Raw genomic sequence first — 14,405 nt, 5'->3', positions numbered from 1 at the left:
ACTGCGATTGTGTTGGACGCTATTCGTGGTTGTAAGGATGCCCTGTGGAGGTCACCAATGTGGTATCTACATCCTCAAGCGAATACAGCACTGGCTTCACACCCTCTTGGCAACCTTCTTGGCCATGTTCAGTCTCGCCAACAGCGCACACATGCTCGAGACTAAAGCTACTCCTCTCGCGTAGAAGATTGCTGGGCGATACACATCAATGTTGCCTTGTCCAGCCCTCTCCTGCCCTCCTGACGCCTGCAAGATGTAACCCGCGACAGGCGCACCCAGCAGGTACCCGATAGTCCATCCGGTAATCGACATACTCATCGCCACAGCCGCTCGTCCAGGGCCGAAGATGCTGGCCACAACTGTGGGAAAGACAGTGAAGTATACACCATTTGCTACGCCATTGAGAATGGCGAATGCGAGCAGCGGACCCAGGGTGTTTGACGCCGGCCAAAAAGTGCACCCATGGCTCGAAAATGGGTCAGCTTGACCTGCTGCATCGTCGAATTCTGGGGAGGGACGTCACCAAACCGTAGCTATGCGGGATTGCGCCAATAAAGCTAATCATAGCTTGAGGCTGAGGTGGGCCAGGGCGCGTCGATTGTAATCGCCAGCAATCCTCCAGCAAAATCTGTGTGCGAACGCGCCTTGTCCACGGCCTATTCGAGTTTGCACATGTCGTGGTCGACCACAAGCTTGCGCCCTGCTTGTCGAGGAAGTGGCCAATCAGAGCTTGGCTGCGCTTACCCTCACTGCGTCTACGCTACCGGCTGTAGTCAGCTCCTTCCCCACCCCAGATTCTCCAGCATCTGTGACTTACACAAGTAATCTCTCCATGTTATCGTTGTCAACGCATACAATTGGTTTAAGAACATGGACACAACCGCAGATGCCGAGTGGAATGCTCTCTTCGATTTCCCTTCGGACAGCGCCTCCTTCGACTTCACAGGCTTGAACGGACTTCAAGACAGCGATGGCTTCGACTCACCTCTGATCTGCTCGTCTGGGCAGTTAACTCCAGGCGACGGTCAGCATGCGGTGGAACTTGGAGATGGTCTTCAGAATCTCTTGAACAACACAACACCCGGAGAGGTGACGACTAGCACAGCGCCAATGCCAAAAGGCGGCGGACGTTTCTCGAAGGAGGTGGTGCAAATACTAAGAAACTGGCTTAACTCTCACAAGGCGCGGCCGTATCCTACAAACGAGGAGATGGAGATGCTGCAGCAACGGACTGGACTAAACAAGACCCAAATTTTGAACTGGTTCGCCAACGCTCGAAGGCGCGGCAAGCTACCAAAGGCACCGTCCTCGCACTCGTCGCCCATCACCTCGAGTAGACCAGTCGACATCGCTCCAAGACCTGATACTCCGGCTCCAATGCGAAATATGTGCTCCATGAATCCAATGGAAAGATGGCAATCTTCGCCACCGGAACACGAGCCAGCTGCCGCCTCAGCTATCGCCCGTGCAGTCGAGTCAAACGGAGGTGTACCATTGAGTATGTTACTCCCATTCTCCAGTCAACTGACCGTGGTCACTGACAGCCTTTTCAGTTGATGGTAGTCAGTGCTCTTTTGACTACAGAGACAATGCCGCGCAATCGTGGTACAATACATCCTCAGCGAGCAGTGGTGGGACTTCAGCATCCAGCGAATTCTCAGCCGCTTCAAAGCGCTCTACTCCCTCGAGATCTGCAGAACCTGTTGCGTACTCTCGCCCACTCCGCAAGCGACGAGTCAACAAGCAGCGTGCGCGCGTTCGACGGACATCCCTGATAAGCTCTCTGCTACCATACCAGTGTACCTTCTGCACCGAAGACTTCAATACTAAACACGATTGGCAACGTCATGAGAAATCTTTACACCTTCCAATTGAGCAATGGATTTGTACCCTACATGGCCCCGAGGCTTTGAAACTGGACACTGGATGTATGTGCTGTGTATTCTGCGGGGAGCCTGAGCCAGACGATGCACATCTCGAGACCCATAACTACCAGCCTTGTCGCGAGCGGACACTTGAGGAGCGCACATTCAACAGAAAAGATCATCTGAACCAGCACCTACGATTAGTTCACAATGTCCGGTTTGACAAGTGGTCAATGAGCTCGTGGAAAGTGTCAATGTCTAGCATAAAGTCCAGATGTGGCTTTTGTGGGCTCAAGATCGATACCTGGGAGGAGCGCATCGACCACCTTGCAGGGCACTACAAAGAGGGCAAAAATATAGCATGCTGGCAAGGTGATTGGGGCTTGGATGACCGTCATCTAAGACTACTCGAGAATGCTATTCCGCCATGTAAGCAGCCTGTTTGACTATTGTAACCAGTATTAACAGCGCAAATACAGACCTGATCGATTACGAGCGAAGTACACCAGCTCCTTTTGGTGCAAGCAAGACCCCATACGGGTCTCCCACCACAGCCTACGAGCTGATCAAGATTGAGTTGGATCACTCCGTGCAAACACATTTTGACCTGTTTGGCATGATGCCCGATAATGCTAGCATGCAACTTGAGGCTTGCCGTATAATCTTCGCGTCCGAAGCCCTATCCACTGTGCAGGATGCGCGCCCTTCGTCGTGGTTGCGCGACTTGATCATGTCCAGCGAACAAGTCACAAAGGAAGCCAAGTTTGGGCCTCTCAGACTGCGTAACGAGTGTAGGTTCTCGACTCTCAAGATCAACGGGCGAGATAACATATTTGAGCTTTGTCCGCTCGAGAACCAGCTCTGGACATTCGTCAGAGCTAAAGAAGCTATTGGGGTTGCTTTAACAGACGATAAGCTTCAAGAGGAGGCAAGTAAAATCATCGCCTATATGGATCAGATATCCAAGACACCATCTGATGGGTTTGCAAACTGGCTGGTCAAGCTCATATATGCAAACACGGACTGGCTCCAAAGCTTCAGAGTACGTGCCTGTTCCACTCAGTCTGGGCCTGTACCGGACTCAGGACCACAGGACGCAGGACTAATATTAGCCTATCACTCTGCTCCGGTACTGCGGCCTCTTCCTTTACGAATGGAGTCAATACCTCCTCCTCCTGAGACAAATCTTCCCAATGTACATATAGATCCAGCAACCTACCACCTGGGCCGGGGTCTGGATACGCCGCAGGATGAAGCCAACCTGTTCCCCCCAGCGTCAAGGATGTTCATCAACAGTGCCAACTTCTTCTCGTGGCTTGTCCGCGACCTTGCTCGTTGGGTGGCAGCAACCATGTCTCCGAACAATCCGAACTGTCACGTTCCGACTGATGAGGAGCTTCAGCATCAAGCCCGTTGTATTGTTTACGATGAGTAAGTCTCGAGATTGAGGCATTGCCAGAAGTCTTTGCTAACTTCGCACAGCGACGATCCTTGGAACCAGACTGCAGCAGACAATGCGCAATGGCTGCGGCAGTTCAAACAAGACGTTGGCATCCTCGACAAACCCAAAGATCCCAACGAAGCGAACCTGAGCGGCCTGTACATATGAGGAACGCTAGTCGGGGCACGTGGTCTAACGCGTGGTCTAACGCGTCAAAAAGATTCGAGGAAATGACCAGATGTTGTCGTCAGACAAAGTGTCGTCGACGAACTTGGTCTCTGTCACCCAAGGATCTCATCTCGACTCCAGTCCTGGTGTTTGACCTCAGGAACTGATCGACATATCGGTGCTTGCAAAAATGTGCAGACCCCCCTGACCTTGGTACAGTGATGCATACAGTAGGTATGTACCGTGGTTCATGAGGGCGGACAGCCTTGTGAGTGGCCGTTCACCACGTTGTTGCCCTGCAGAACATGTACCAGACCGTCAATTCTGTCACCCAAGATAGAAACAGCCACTTAGAAGCCTTCATTCTTACATAATGTAAAGTCTGTCGCAGTGGTGAACTAAATTCAGGGGGGTCTGTACATTTCAGCAACCATTATAACGGTTTGTTCGGTCGCTCGGTGAATCTCGACAATCTCCTCGGTGCCGTCAACGCGGGTGTCGGCTGAACCTTCGTACAGAGTGACCCACCAGATGATGTGTCTTCTATTCTTCAATCGCCTGCATGCTGCCGACCGGGGAAACCGAAGAACAGGTCAGCCTCGTACATGGCGAACTGGAAATGCGGCTCAAATATCCCCACTACATAACCACCAAGCCGCACTATCCCGAAAATGATACTAGCCGGAGATATCGGCACACTATCTTCCATCGTTCCGGTCACGAGACCTTCGCATTGCTTGTCAGCCCAGACTACTTGTGTCATACGTGCAGGAGACGCTTCGCCGCCTCACATCATAAGTGTCCCCGGATTCGCTGTGGCTGTTGTGGCTAGTGCACGGGCTGCCGAATAGCCGTTTGAGGCGTAAGGCTGACCTGTTCGCGTAGGGGTTAGTAGTCACATGTGTGTCTGCCCTTGCACTGATAGGGCGTCATTGCTTCTCTCGGTTTGGTGTTGGGTACACGAAAATGTAAGAACTGGGTTAGAGCTCGATGCCCTCGACCCACCTGGTAAGCTTGGGACGGGAATAAAGTCTTGACTGCGTATGTGCACAGGATAACGCGGCTTGGCTATCTTGTAAGAAGCGGGACAGAGGAACATATATACTTCGCTCCATCCTCTCGTAGGTTCCAGACCGCAGTTTCAAGATCATCGCGATTACGAGTCCACCACATCGACCGACAAAGAACATCGATTATCAAACAAAGCTACCACATCACTACACACCACATCAACAATAGAAAGTCGAACACAACTATAAGGTCGATATTGTATTGAACACAACCACCACACATTGCCGATGAGAAACTCCAACCACTCCATCGACGCCCGAGACTTGTCTTCTCGCCTCAATCACCTTGCGCAAAACGACACCTCATCCACCCATGGCTCCATCTCCCTTGACACCAACAACATGTCAGGAGACCGAAGAGTCAACCGAGCCACCACCTTCGACTCGCTCCCGCGCTTCACAAAGTCGTCAACTATGTCTTCCATTTCGACTGGCTCGACCCAGTTCTCAGGCCTGCATTCGTACCCCAGCGCTGCCATCCATCGCAAGGATGTCGAGATTAGCCCGGGAGAGTTCAGTATGCCAAGGGTTCCGAAGAGGAGTAGGAGGGGTACGGATGGGAGTGCTAGGAGCTCGAGGAGCGAGGGAAGGAGGGAGAAGAAGAAGGATAGTTTTGAGGCGCATGCGTATGGACGGCACAGCAATCAGTGGCTGTTCAATGACTTTAGTATTACGGATGCTGTCAGGAAGAGATATGGGAAGGTGTTTGGGAAGGACAGTTAGGTTTGAAGAGGGAGATGTCGCTCGCTGTACTACACTTCAATTGCCAGTCAAAGTATCCGGCAATGCAGTTGGCCAGGGCACATATCAACACGAAGAATACAATCATTTACCCGAAGCGACTATGTTCATTGTTTGTTGTCCTCACGCTGCTCGCTAATCATGGTCCCAGCGCTCATCTTCAAAATGATACACTGCCGTGATGTACACCAACTTCGAGCCAGACTAGCATACTGCGCCATCGCCTTCGTTTGCAGATACTGTTCGGTAGTTCGCTAACAATCTCTTGCCGTTGATCTTGGTTGGGCCCTTATGAGGTTGGCATAGTATGATATTCCTGGTCGTTCTGGCAAGCTTTGACCTTGTCGAAGTCTTTGGTTTGTTAGAGACCTTGTTGTTGTAATGTGGTTCGGTCGCAGTCTTGATGTGTTTTATTGATGTTTGTGACGGTGGTAGGCCTTTAGGGTCTTCCATGGTCAGGGTAGATCCCGACGTGTTCGATCAGGTTCGAGCCGGCATGAAGAGGACGCTTCGTGCTTCAACAACATCATACGGCAAGCTCTCAACGTCGATCGAATGTGCACTTCTGACTGTTTGGCGACATAACTACTCGTGAAATCCTTCAGCAGGGGCACAAACTTCTTCTTGAAATACGATGGCTAGCCATGTGGACGCCGTCTTTGTGCGTTGTTGCTGAGACTGATCCCTTCGTCGGCATACACGGTCTGTTCTGATATCATGCCACGCAGATCGGTACGAGAGCTTGTATGACAAGGTCGAGGTTTAGTAACGGCAGGGTCTATATGGTTGAGTGTAGAGTCGGACAGGTGGGACCATGTTCGATGGGTGCTCGGATGATGTACAGTCTTGTCGAATCCTAACGGCAGATTCTCAATGTCGACAAAGTCGCCTTCTAACTTCATGCTTCTCGCATCAGTGCGACGACCTGAAAGCTGTCAGCGGTTATTCAGTCCCAGTGAACTCGATTGGTACCTTTCCTGCATACGCGTCTGAACACAACAGCTGCTAGAGAGTCTTTGCAGTTGATGCCAGCAATTGCAGCAGCAACACCAAGTATTGCAAAGACACTCGAGACTATCTGAAGGATAAGTTCCACAGTTGCTAGGGTAGTCGACATGGAACGGTAGGATGTGGGAGAGGTTTGAATGGATGTTGTTCCCAGAGAAGTCAGATGGATTCCGCTTCTGCAAAAAGTAATCTTTTTATACTGGATGTGTGCCCAAGCATAAAGATGCCTGTGCGAGCCGTGTGGGAGATCGTCGCGGGCCCGATCCAAATGCGCGGATGGTACACTGCAATTAACCCTGTAAATGTGTGTTCGGACCACTCAAAGCCTGACGACGACGCCGTCGCGCGAGGTCCACCAGCTCGTACCGCGATGCTTGGCCCATTCGCGGCCTTTGGCGAATCATTCACAGCCTGCCAGCCACCAGATTCATCCCGCAACGTTGCTGCGCCTCTTTCGTGCTGACAAGAAAACACGGGAAGTAAGTATGCGGCTTGAGACATGCAAGACGCGGCGACTCTTGAGCCAGGAAAATGCATCATGGAATCTGACAAGTTGGCTTACTCGGCACGCGACGTACGCTGGCCCAGTATGTGAACGGCCAGCTCGGAAGATGACAGTTGGTTTCTGCAGCCACACATCCGCATGCATGAGATGTAGCGCAGGAACAGGGCTGAGACATCTCTTAAGCTTGCCGGAAGCATGTCATATGTGCACCGAACCTTTTGGAAGCTAACAGCAAGAGTGTTGCGACCGGTGGTAGTGGTGAAGGAGAGATTGTAGCGCCATACCAGTTGAGGCTAGTCAGTTTGATGCCAATGGCTGTAAGATTGGTGACAAGGAGAGATCGAGTCTTGGAGCGGTTGGTATTGCAAGTGGGGTGATGACGTAGCACGCTAGCGTCCACTTTCGTCTTCAGACCTCAGCCTTCCCAGTACCTTTACTCTCACAATACACACATGCTTCAGCCATGTTGGCGGATCTGGATCTGCAAGGGCTTCGACGTACTATAGTTCAGACATCTATCAGGTCCTGTACGCTTCGTGATTCTTGCATCTAGTCAACCGTTGCTGTAGACCGCCGTTGCACCAGATTCACAAAGATCGAAGGTCAGGGTCAGAAGTCTGTGTAGAAGAAGACAGTGCTATGCTAATGACGCTACGTATACTGAAAACGGCAGGGGGTTATTGTACAAGGTGCAGATATCGCCTATTGATGTCTAGCGCCAATAGTCCTGAACCCTATACCAAATCTTGATCACGACTCGCAATTCCTCCTTCTTTCGACCTCATTACTAACGTCCACGGATCCCGTCGCGGCCGAGGTGGTCCCGGGCTCGCTACGATTGACGGCGCGGTAGTATCGATGCGTTCGAGGATATAGTGAAACAAGTAGCGGTCGATGCACTGGGGTTGGATCCAGGCTGGGGGCGTGAGGTGTGACTAGCTACACAAGCGTTAGGTGATAAGTGAACAAGTGGTACATTATCTTGGGAAAGAACCTTGGAACTCAGGTGTGTCGGTGTTGTCGCCGCATGGATCGGTGGGAGGTAGCAGTCTTGTTGGCTTGTTGTACAATGTTGGCTTCCTTGTCTTGTTTGGTAATGGTTATAGGTGTCGACAAGGCTGAGGAGGTATGCACCGCGGTAGGACCAGGCAGTGGTTGTGTCTTAGGGACTGGGGTGGATGACGGTTGGGTGCTGGTCGAAGAGGCAGCAGGTTGAGTTGTGTTGACAAGAGTGGTATCAGATAGTGTGCGACTGACGGACAATGATGACGACTCTCTGTCCTCATAGTCATTGTCTGTCGACGGGACAGCATCGCGCTCGATGTCTCGAACTACGACTCGTCAGTGGTAGTCGGTGTAAGCGAAAAAGGACTTACCTCTAGCCCGTGGTCGAATACAATCATACAGCTTGGCGGTTAAAGAAGACTCACAATTCATGCTAAGAACAGTAGCAAGTATGTCTATCACACCCAGGATGCCGACGGCGATTTGTCATGCAGGCTTGAGTGCATCTGTAGAGCCTGGCCCTGGGATGTAACCGGACGTTTGGTTTTGAATGATTTGAAAGGTAGGCTGGCCATGCTACCACCTGATATCTCACGGGAGTCGTTGCGAATAAGTCAAAATTATTATTGTTACGTTATTGTGAAAAGATATCCAGATTGATGGGGGATTGAAGCGAACTTATACAATGTTAACCAGGCCATTTGTTCCTGAATATCGAGCTCAGCCACATCGCGCACGTTCGAGTACGGTTCGTGTGTTCGTGCGGCGCCGCGTTAGGGGCTCTCAAATCGGGGGGATGATCAGTGAATGTTCCTATTGGATGGTCGTCCCAAAGACATTAGCCTACAACCTAGCTGCGGTATGAAGAGACTCCATATCAGGTAGCGACTGAGCTGCCTGCCCGGCCGTTGGACGAGATAAATTTGTCCGTCGCGGTCTCCCAGTTTTCTGATGTATTTCAGTGTGTATCCACATATCAACCGTCAAAACTTGCCTCAAGCAAAATCCCGAGGGGTTGACGCCTCAACCGAGCTTTCAACGGCGGCCTGGACATGCAGTCTGCCTTCTTGATCGTTTTCGCAACTAACCATGCTGTACAGATTCACATGGCCAGTAATGTCGTGGACAAAGCGCGAATACATACTTCATACTACAATCGTTCTTTAGTTCGGCGATGTTATCGCTGTACTTTTTGGTCTTCATAGATGTGAGCCTCGATCCGCGCGTGTAAGTGGTAGCAAGCTCCTACACCGAGTCTGTGGCTGAGCCTGCAGGCCTTATTGGCCCGCACCGTCGATCAGCACAGTGTTATTCAGCTCCTTGAACGCAACTCACATTTCATTCGCTTAATACCCATTTCGATAATCCAACTGATCAGCCAGCTTGGATATGTCAGCCTTCCCACCAATGATTGACGGATCCCCGATTTCCTGCTTGCATTTGACGTCTTTCTGTGATTTTTCTTCGCTTGGTCATGCTTTGAGCCCTGCCAACAACGAGACACGTCTATTCTTATCGGTCAGAATTGATGATTAGAGTTCAAGAAACCGTTCATAGAGGTAAACGCGCCCCATTATGCCATACTTGGAGGCACCAATGAGGGATGCTCTTATGCCGACATAAGCAGCGATTGCGGGTAACATCACTAATAGTCAGTAATCGTGGATACGCAGTGAAACAAGGTCAGTATTATGATGGTCGCTGGATAGATTCGTCCAAAACTGCAAACTGATATGAGGTGCAGATTCTCAAGTTGTACTATCTCGTCTTCCCAGCCCATAAATCTTTTTTCTTTAAGCCTAGTTAGTGTAGCTTCGAAGCGGCCTACCACAGGAAACGCTGGACGTTACTAGGCTCGCTGGGCCAAGTGAACGTCCGGTACAGGAACAGATGTTGCAAGACCTGGTTAATAACGAGTAACCAGATTGTCTCCAGGACCACCCGTAAATCCGGGGAGTACGTTCGACCTCTAATTGTGAACGTAGTTGCTGCATGAGGTACATGCAGACGCCAGATGATCCACGGTATAATGAAATAGCGCGGTTCCACCAGAGGAGCCGTCACAACGGAGAGGGATGTAGCGATGAGCCAGATGACAACAAAGCTGATTTGAACAGGCGATTTCGTGTTCCTGAGGGTCTCTTGATAGGGTCTGGCTTGTACTGTACGTTTTGTTCCTTCCGGATCAGCAGTCGGATGCGCAAGGGATTGTATGCTGAGCCAGAAGCAGATGTAGTACACTGGAACAGCGAGGTACTTAAGTGCTGGGTGCCGGAGAAGGAGCCTGAAGACGTAGAAAACGTAGTGTCGATTGTCGGCCAACGTGTAAGGGTGGATGATTGTGTTGAAGTGGACTGCGAGCAGGCCGGCAGCAATGAAGAGAGTAGCCTGCAAAGGTTGAGAATGGATCGAATAGAAAGGCTTCTGTTTGACTCCGATCTTGGCTCCTATTCGAGATGGCAATAAGCAGGCCACACTGCAGAATAGAGGGGCCATGAGTATGGGCGCTGAGAACAAGGCAATGTATGGCCATATGTACAGCATCTGAGGTGTGTGGATGGTGGCGGTGTGTGCTGATTTGTCGCCTACTACTGTAAGACTATGCCTTCGATAGGATGTAGGTCACTTACCAAGGACGACACTACCGTTCCAGATTACGAATCCAGCGAAAAGGACTAGGAGTACGAGATAAGAAACGACGGATCTCATGACTCTAATTGGTCTACTCAAAGCCGCAACTGCAGTCGTCAACAAAAGCATGACAGCATCTAGACAAAGTCAGTCATGTTATTTACTAATCCAGGGAAAGCATACCTGAAACAAGAAGTCCTCCATCCCGCAAAGAACGATCATAAATTGTGCCTTTAGACCAGCTCTCTTGCAGAATGGCCAGAAAGCCTTGTCTGGCTGCGCTGTTTGATATACGCCCGTTCTCTCTCAAGACACGAATGATTGTTAGACCAGCAGGGAACACAGCGACCCAAAAGATGTTGGTCTGTCGGAAGAACAAGGCCACAACACCACTGAGAACAGCAAGAAGGTCGTCGCTGATATTTCTCTGCGGCTTTGCAGTTGTCTTCAAGAAGGCTTCATAGCTTATGAGGACTGTCGCTGTGGACATGACATCTGTGTAGTACAGAGCACCAAAGAAGAACAGTGGTGGGAAGGAGGCGATATTGAAGGCGGTCAGAGCGGTCGAGAAAGGCGTCTGGCCGTCTGCGATCACGCCCGATTGCTCCTTTGGCGTGTTCTCATCAACTTTGTCAATGAAGTCCCCCTCCTTCCGCTGAGCATAGCCCCGAGGCTGGATCAAACGTCGGATTTGAAGGGCCTTGTAGAAGATGTAACTGAGCGCGAACGCATTGTGAAGCCTAAGAGCTCTGGTGCTGCATCCGAGAATTGGCGAGAACAGCTTAGCTACCAGATATCTATAAAGCATTGGTTAGGCATTCCTCATCTAAATTACGTGGCGCATGGTCGCACAAGCCTGGTGGTGTGGTGATCTTCGGGTCCCATGTGTAATCTCCGTGACAGTACTTCTGAGCCTGAGGCACGTGGAAATATTCATCCTTCAACTGTCAGCACTGCGAGTCACCTACAAAGTACCTCTCTTACTAGATAGGGCTCCGGCACATCTCTGTCTACCAAACCGACCCATGTAGTGATGCCAGCAGCAAACAAGGCCGCAGTCACGTGCTCCTGCCAATGTTCAAACATCTGTATGCAAAGAACCAGAAGATGAAGGTGCGATGGTGATACTGACAGTGACGGCGTCGAATGGAAGCCGCGGGAGAGCCTCAAAAAGCTAGCACCGATTGGGTAAAGCTTCCTCTGGCGTGTCTGTGGTTCATTACTCCTTCAAACATTTCGAGATCACATTGTCACGCGTCGCAACGATGGCATTGCCTCTTCCACCGGGGCTGACGCCTCCAGAGATCGCGTTCCTGTGCGAAATGGAGCTTGTGACCGTCATACCGCGCCAGAGACTTGAGGGACTCGAGCTGCTTGGCGTATGTGCCCCTCCAGCACCCCTCCAATGCTCAAGATAAGATAAAAACCTACGGAGAACAATCTGACAGTCAAGTAGGGACCTCTCAAACCTCTGAATCCACCTCAAAGGAGCAACATTCCCCTCTGGCTCGCCCTCCTACTGAAGCGCCAACGCCGCGCCAACATCCTCCCTCCACCCTGGCTGAACACGCACTCCCTCACCGCAATCCTCGATCACGAAACAGAGCACGCAGACACATTCTCTCCGCCACCGCGACTACCGTCACAGCCCTCTGACAACACATTACCCATATCACCCCCCTTCTTACCAACCTCCACTGCAGACGCTGCGCCAGACGCGTTACCATACCACTGGTTAGAGCTAGGCGAGATGCTACTCGAAGCTGCAGCAGACGACTTCGAAGAGCCAGATCAGGTGCGAAAGCTGCTTCGTGGGCTACGAGAAGTGCGCATGGCAAAGCTACGGAGTGGTGTGGAGGTGCTGGATGCAGCTGGAGGCATCAAGATGAACGGGGTGGGAGGCATGGAAGTAGGAGAAGGGAGGTCTTTCATTACAGGAGTGGTCGATGGGTTGAGGTATGGTTGTCACGAGCTGTGCAGGTATAGCGATACGGGAATGCTGACTATTTGCAGGAAAATCGGAGCCTCACGCGAACAGCAACGCAAAGATCGCGACGCAGAAGAGGCAGAGAACGGCTACTCTGGCACCGCGGGCGACTACGACGACGATGAGATGGACATGCAATGAATGCGCCCATTAACAACAGCAACACATCTCGTTGCAATAAGACAACCGCACATCATCCGAACATGGACAACGAAGGACGTACCTTTTGGATTCATCACATGGGCATCGCTACCGACACATAATGCTTGCCTCACTGTCCACCGAGCCACCGGCAAATGTACGCCCAAAACATAACCTCACACCGTTCGCACGCACATGCGGCTCGCTTGCATGCACACACGGCCCGACCCCTGCACGCCCACGCATAACCGCCGCAACTATGGACGACCCACCATCGGCCATGTGCGACTGCTGTGTAACACAGTCGAGTGACAGTGGCACTGACAGACGGCAGTGTGGCGTATTGGAAGACTATGCACTGGCTAAGATATGCTGGAGCTGTCACATGGAGATGCTCCGCAGTGCGATTCTCGTCGCGGAAAGATGGGGAAATGAGGATTGTCAGGTGGGGATTGAGAACAGCCGTGCAGTGGCTGAGAAGGGCATGATGTCCCTCTGGCCCATGGCCAGGGCATATGGCATGAGACTAGGATCATGCTGAAGTTCGCTTTACACAGTGCAGAGATGTATGCCCTGGGCCCTGGTATTGTTGGCCCACGAGCAAGACGTGATTATAGAGTAGCAGCAGGCTATTAAAATGTCCTGCTATAACGTTGTAACTCTGTCAATGAAACACCAAAAGCAAATTTCCAGTTTGCTGCCTCAATGCACTAAGCACTGCTTTGGAACACGTATGGAGAATCCGTTGGCCGCGGGGAGCTGGGAAGATGAGGATTGTCGAGTGGAGCCATCAGAAGTGGTACCGTAGCTGAAGCAAGGCGCTAAGCTGGAAGGTCATATATCCCAACATGGGGCAACAGTCAGAATCTTCTCGGCGGCTGTCACTCATGTAGTATGCTTGCTCTGGCCCAGCTGTACAGGATCAATAGCCCTCTGAGAAGCGCATCGAGCAATTCACCAAGGTGCTCCAGTGTTGAGGGGCTTACCTGCCTAGTCAGCATACACTTGTTTCAATGTACTGGCAATGGAAGTCAAAATCAACCAGCGTCACTGGCACGCCAATGAATCAGCAACTACTTTGGGACCATCCTGCAGCGAGCCACATTTCACGTTCTGCACTTACGAAGGGGCTTTTGCCTTGCAGAAGGAGCTTCTGATGAAATTGTCGAATTATAGCGAAATTTCGCTGTGCGGCCATGCCTTAGCAGTCTCTCGTCTTCCGATCATTCAATTTTCTGGTATATTCGGTTTTGTGTCTTGACAAAGGACTGTGCGGTCTGTTTTGACTTTGGACATAGTCGAGGCCGCACCTTCCCGTTGTCTTCCACAACACTTGAACTGGCTCGTAAAGTTGTCGACCTACGCAAGGCATCCAGATGGCAGTCGTCGAATTTTTAGTTCGGTCGTCGATAGACACTTGAATGTCAGATTTGCATAGTGTACCAAGAAGACAGTAATGCGAAGAGTAGATGATACTGTGGTATAGGGTATTGTATGGTGCCAAGTATGGAGCTTATTACTTCTCTCATTGCAAGCAATGCTTCCTTCGACGGTTGGCTTGATAGTGTGGGCTGGCTGTTGTCCGACTTGTAGGCCAGGTCTTTCGTCTCTGCTTTCTGATGCATCGTCAAAGAAGCGGGGATGTGATTTGTCTTGCTCTTATAGCGATTTTATCCTCTTTTATTGCTGTCATATGATCTCCATAGCAGCTGCTCACAGTTCGATTCAAACATACCTCATACGGTATCTGACACGATTCGAGTCGTTGTACGAGTCACGATGTGGGTCAGTCCAATCTCCTCTTCGTCTTCACTTTTTCTCGGATCTGGCGGGGTCCTGTTCC

The 14,405-nt window shown here is 51.1% G+C and overlaps 7 protein-coding genes across 7 annotated transcripts; 3 read left to right on the top strand and 4 right to left on the bottom strand.

Annotated features, from left to right (window-relative positions):
- Positions 1–25: 25 nt before the first annotated feature.
- BU25DRAFT_412792 (uncharacterized protein) lies at positions 26–646 on the bottom strand. Its single transcript, XM_033706879.1, has one exon. It carries the CDS (start codon positions 310–312, stop codon positions 97–99), a length of 216 nt encoding a protein of 71 aa, XP_033559551.1. The 5' UTR covers positions 313–646; the 3' UTR covers positions 26–96.
- Positions 647–1,110: 464 nt separating this feature from the next.
- On the top strand, positions 1,111–3,474 carry BU25DRAFT_346188 (uncharacterized protein; the record flags this gene model as incomplete). The annotated part of the gene is made up of 4 exons (XM_033703082.1): positions 1,111–1,498; positions 1,554–2,294; positions 2,345–3,296; positions 3,348–3,474. 4 exons carry the CDS (start codon positions 1,111–1,113, stop codon positions 3,472–3,474), a joined length of 2,208 nt encoding a protein of 735 aa, XP_033559550.1.
- A 1,484-nt stretch (positions 3,475–4,958) lies between these two features.
- BU25DRAFT_346089 (uncharacterized protein) lies at positions 4,959–5,267 on the top strand (the record flags this gene model as incomplete). The annotated part of the gene is made up of 1 exon (XM_033703074.1): positions 4,959–5,267. The coding sequence occupies one exon, from the start codon at positions 4,959–4,961 to the stop codon at positions 5,265–5,267; it is 309 nt and encodes a 102-aa protein (XP_033559549.1).
- Positions 5,268–6,583: 1,316 nt separating this feature from the next.
- Positions 6,584–6,843, bottom strand: BU25DRAFT_412789 (uncharacterized protein; the record flags this gene model as incomplete). The annotated part of the gene is made up of 1 exon (XM_033706878.1): positions 6,584–6,843. A coding segment is annotated over exon 1 (247 nt), but the record flags the coding sequence as incomplete, so codon positions are not given.
- A 957-nt stretch (positions 6,844–7,800) lies between these two features.
- Positions 7,801–8,401, bottom strand: BU25DRAFT_450113 (uncharacterized protein; the record flags this gene model as incomplete). The annotated part of the gene is made up of 2 exons (XM_033709678.1): positions 8,175–8,401; positions 7,801–8,129 (listed from the first exon to the last, which is right to left on the bottom strand). The coding sequence occupies exons 1-2, from the start codon at positions 8,233–8,235 to the stop codon at positions 7,801–7,803; spliced, it is 390 nt and encodes a 129-aa protein (XP_033559547.1). The 5' UTR covers positions 8,236–8,401.
- A 1,226-nt stretch (positions 8,402–9,627) lies between these two features.
- On the bottom strand, positions 9,628–11,537 carry BU25DRAFT_397355 (glycosyltransferase family 59 protein; the record flags this gene model as incomplete). Its single annotated transcript, XM_033704872.1, has 5 exons — positions 11,419–11,537; positions 11,287–11,372; positions 10,618–11,231; positions 10,434–10,571; positions 9,628–10,391 (listed from the first exon to the last, which is right to left on the bottom strand). The coding sequence occupies exons 1-5, from the start codon at positions 11,518–11,520 to the stop codon at positions 9,628–9,630; spliced, it is 1,704 nt and encodes a 567-aa protein (XP_033559546.1). The 5' UTR covers positions 11,521–11,537.
- Positions 11,538–11,699: 162 nt separating this feature from the next.
- On the top strand, positions 11,700–12,562 carry BU25DRAFT_432975 (DNA replication complex GINS protein PSF2; the record flags this gene model as incomplete). Its single annotated transcript, XM_033708753.1, has 3 exons — positions 11,700–11,813; positions 11,891–12,390; positions 12,448–12,562. The coding sequence occupies 3 exons, from the start codon at positions 11,700–11,702 to the stop codon at positions 12,560–12,562; spliced, it is 729 nt and encodes a 242-aa protein (XP_033559545.1).
- Positions 12,563–14,405: the final 1,843 nt, after the last annotated feature.

Source organism: Macroventuria anomochaeta, assembly GCF_010093625.1.
Source record: "Macroventuria anomochaeta strain CBS 525.71 unplaced genomic scaffold BU25scaffold_26, whole genome shotgun sequence".
NCBI classification, from domain to species: domain Eukaryota; kingdom Fungi; phylum Ascomycota; class Dothideomycetes; order Pleosporales; family Didymellaceae; genus Macroventuria; species Macroventuria anomochaeta.
This window is presented reverse-complemented; position numbering and strand designations above follow the sequence as displayed.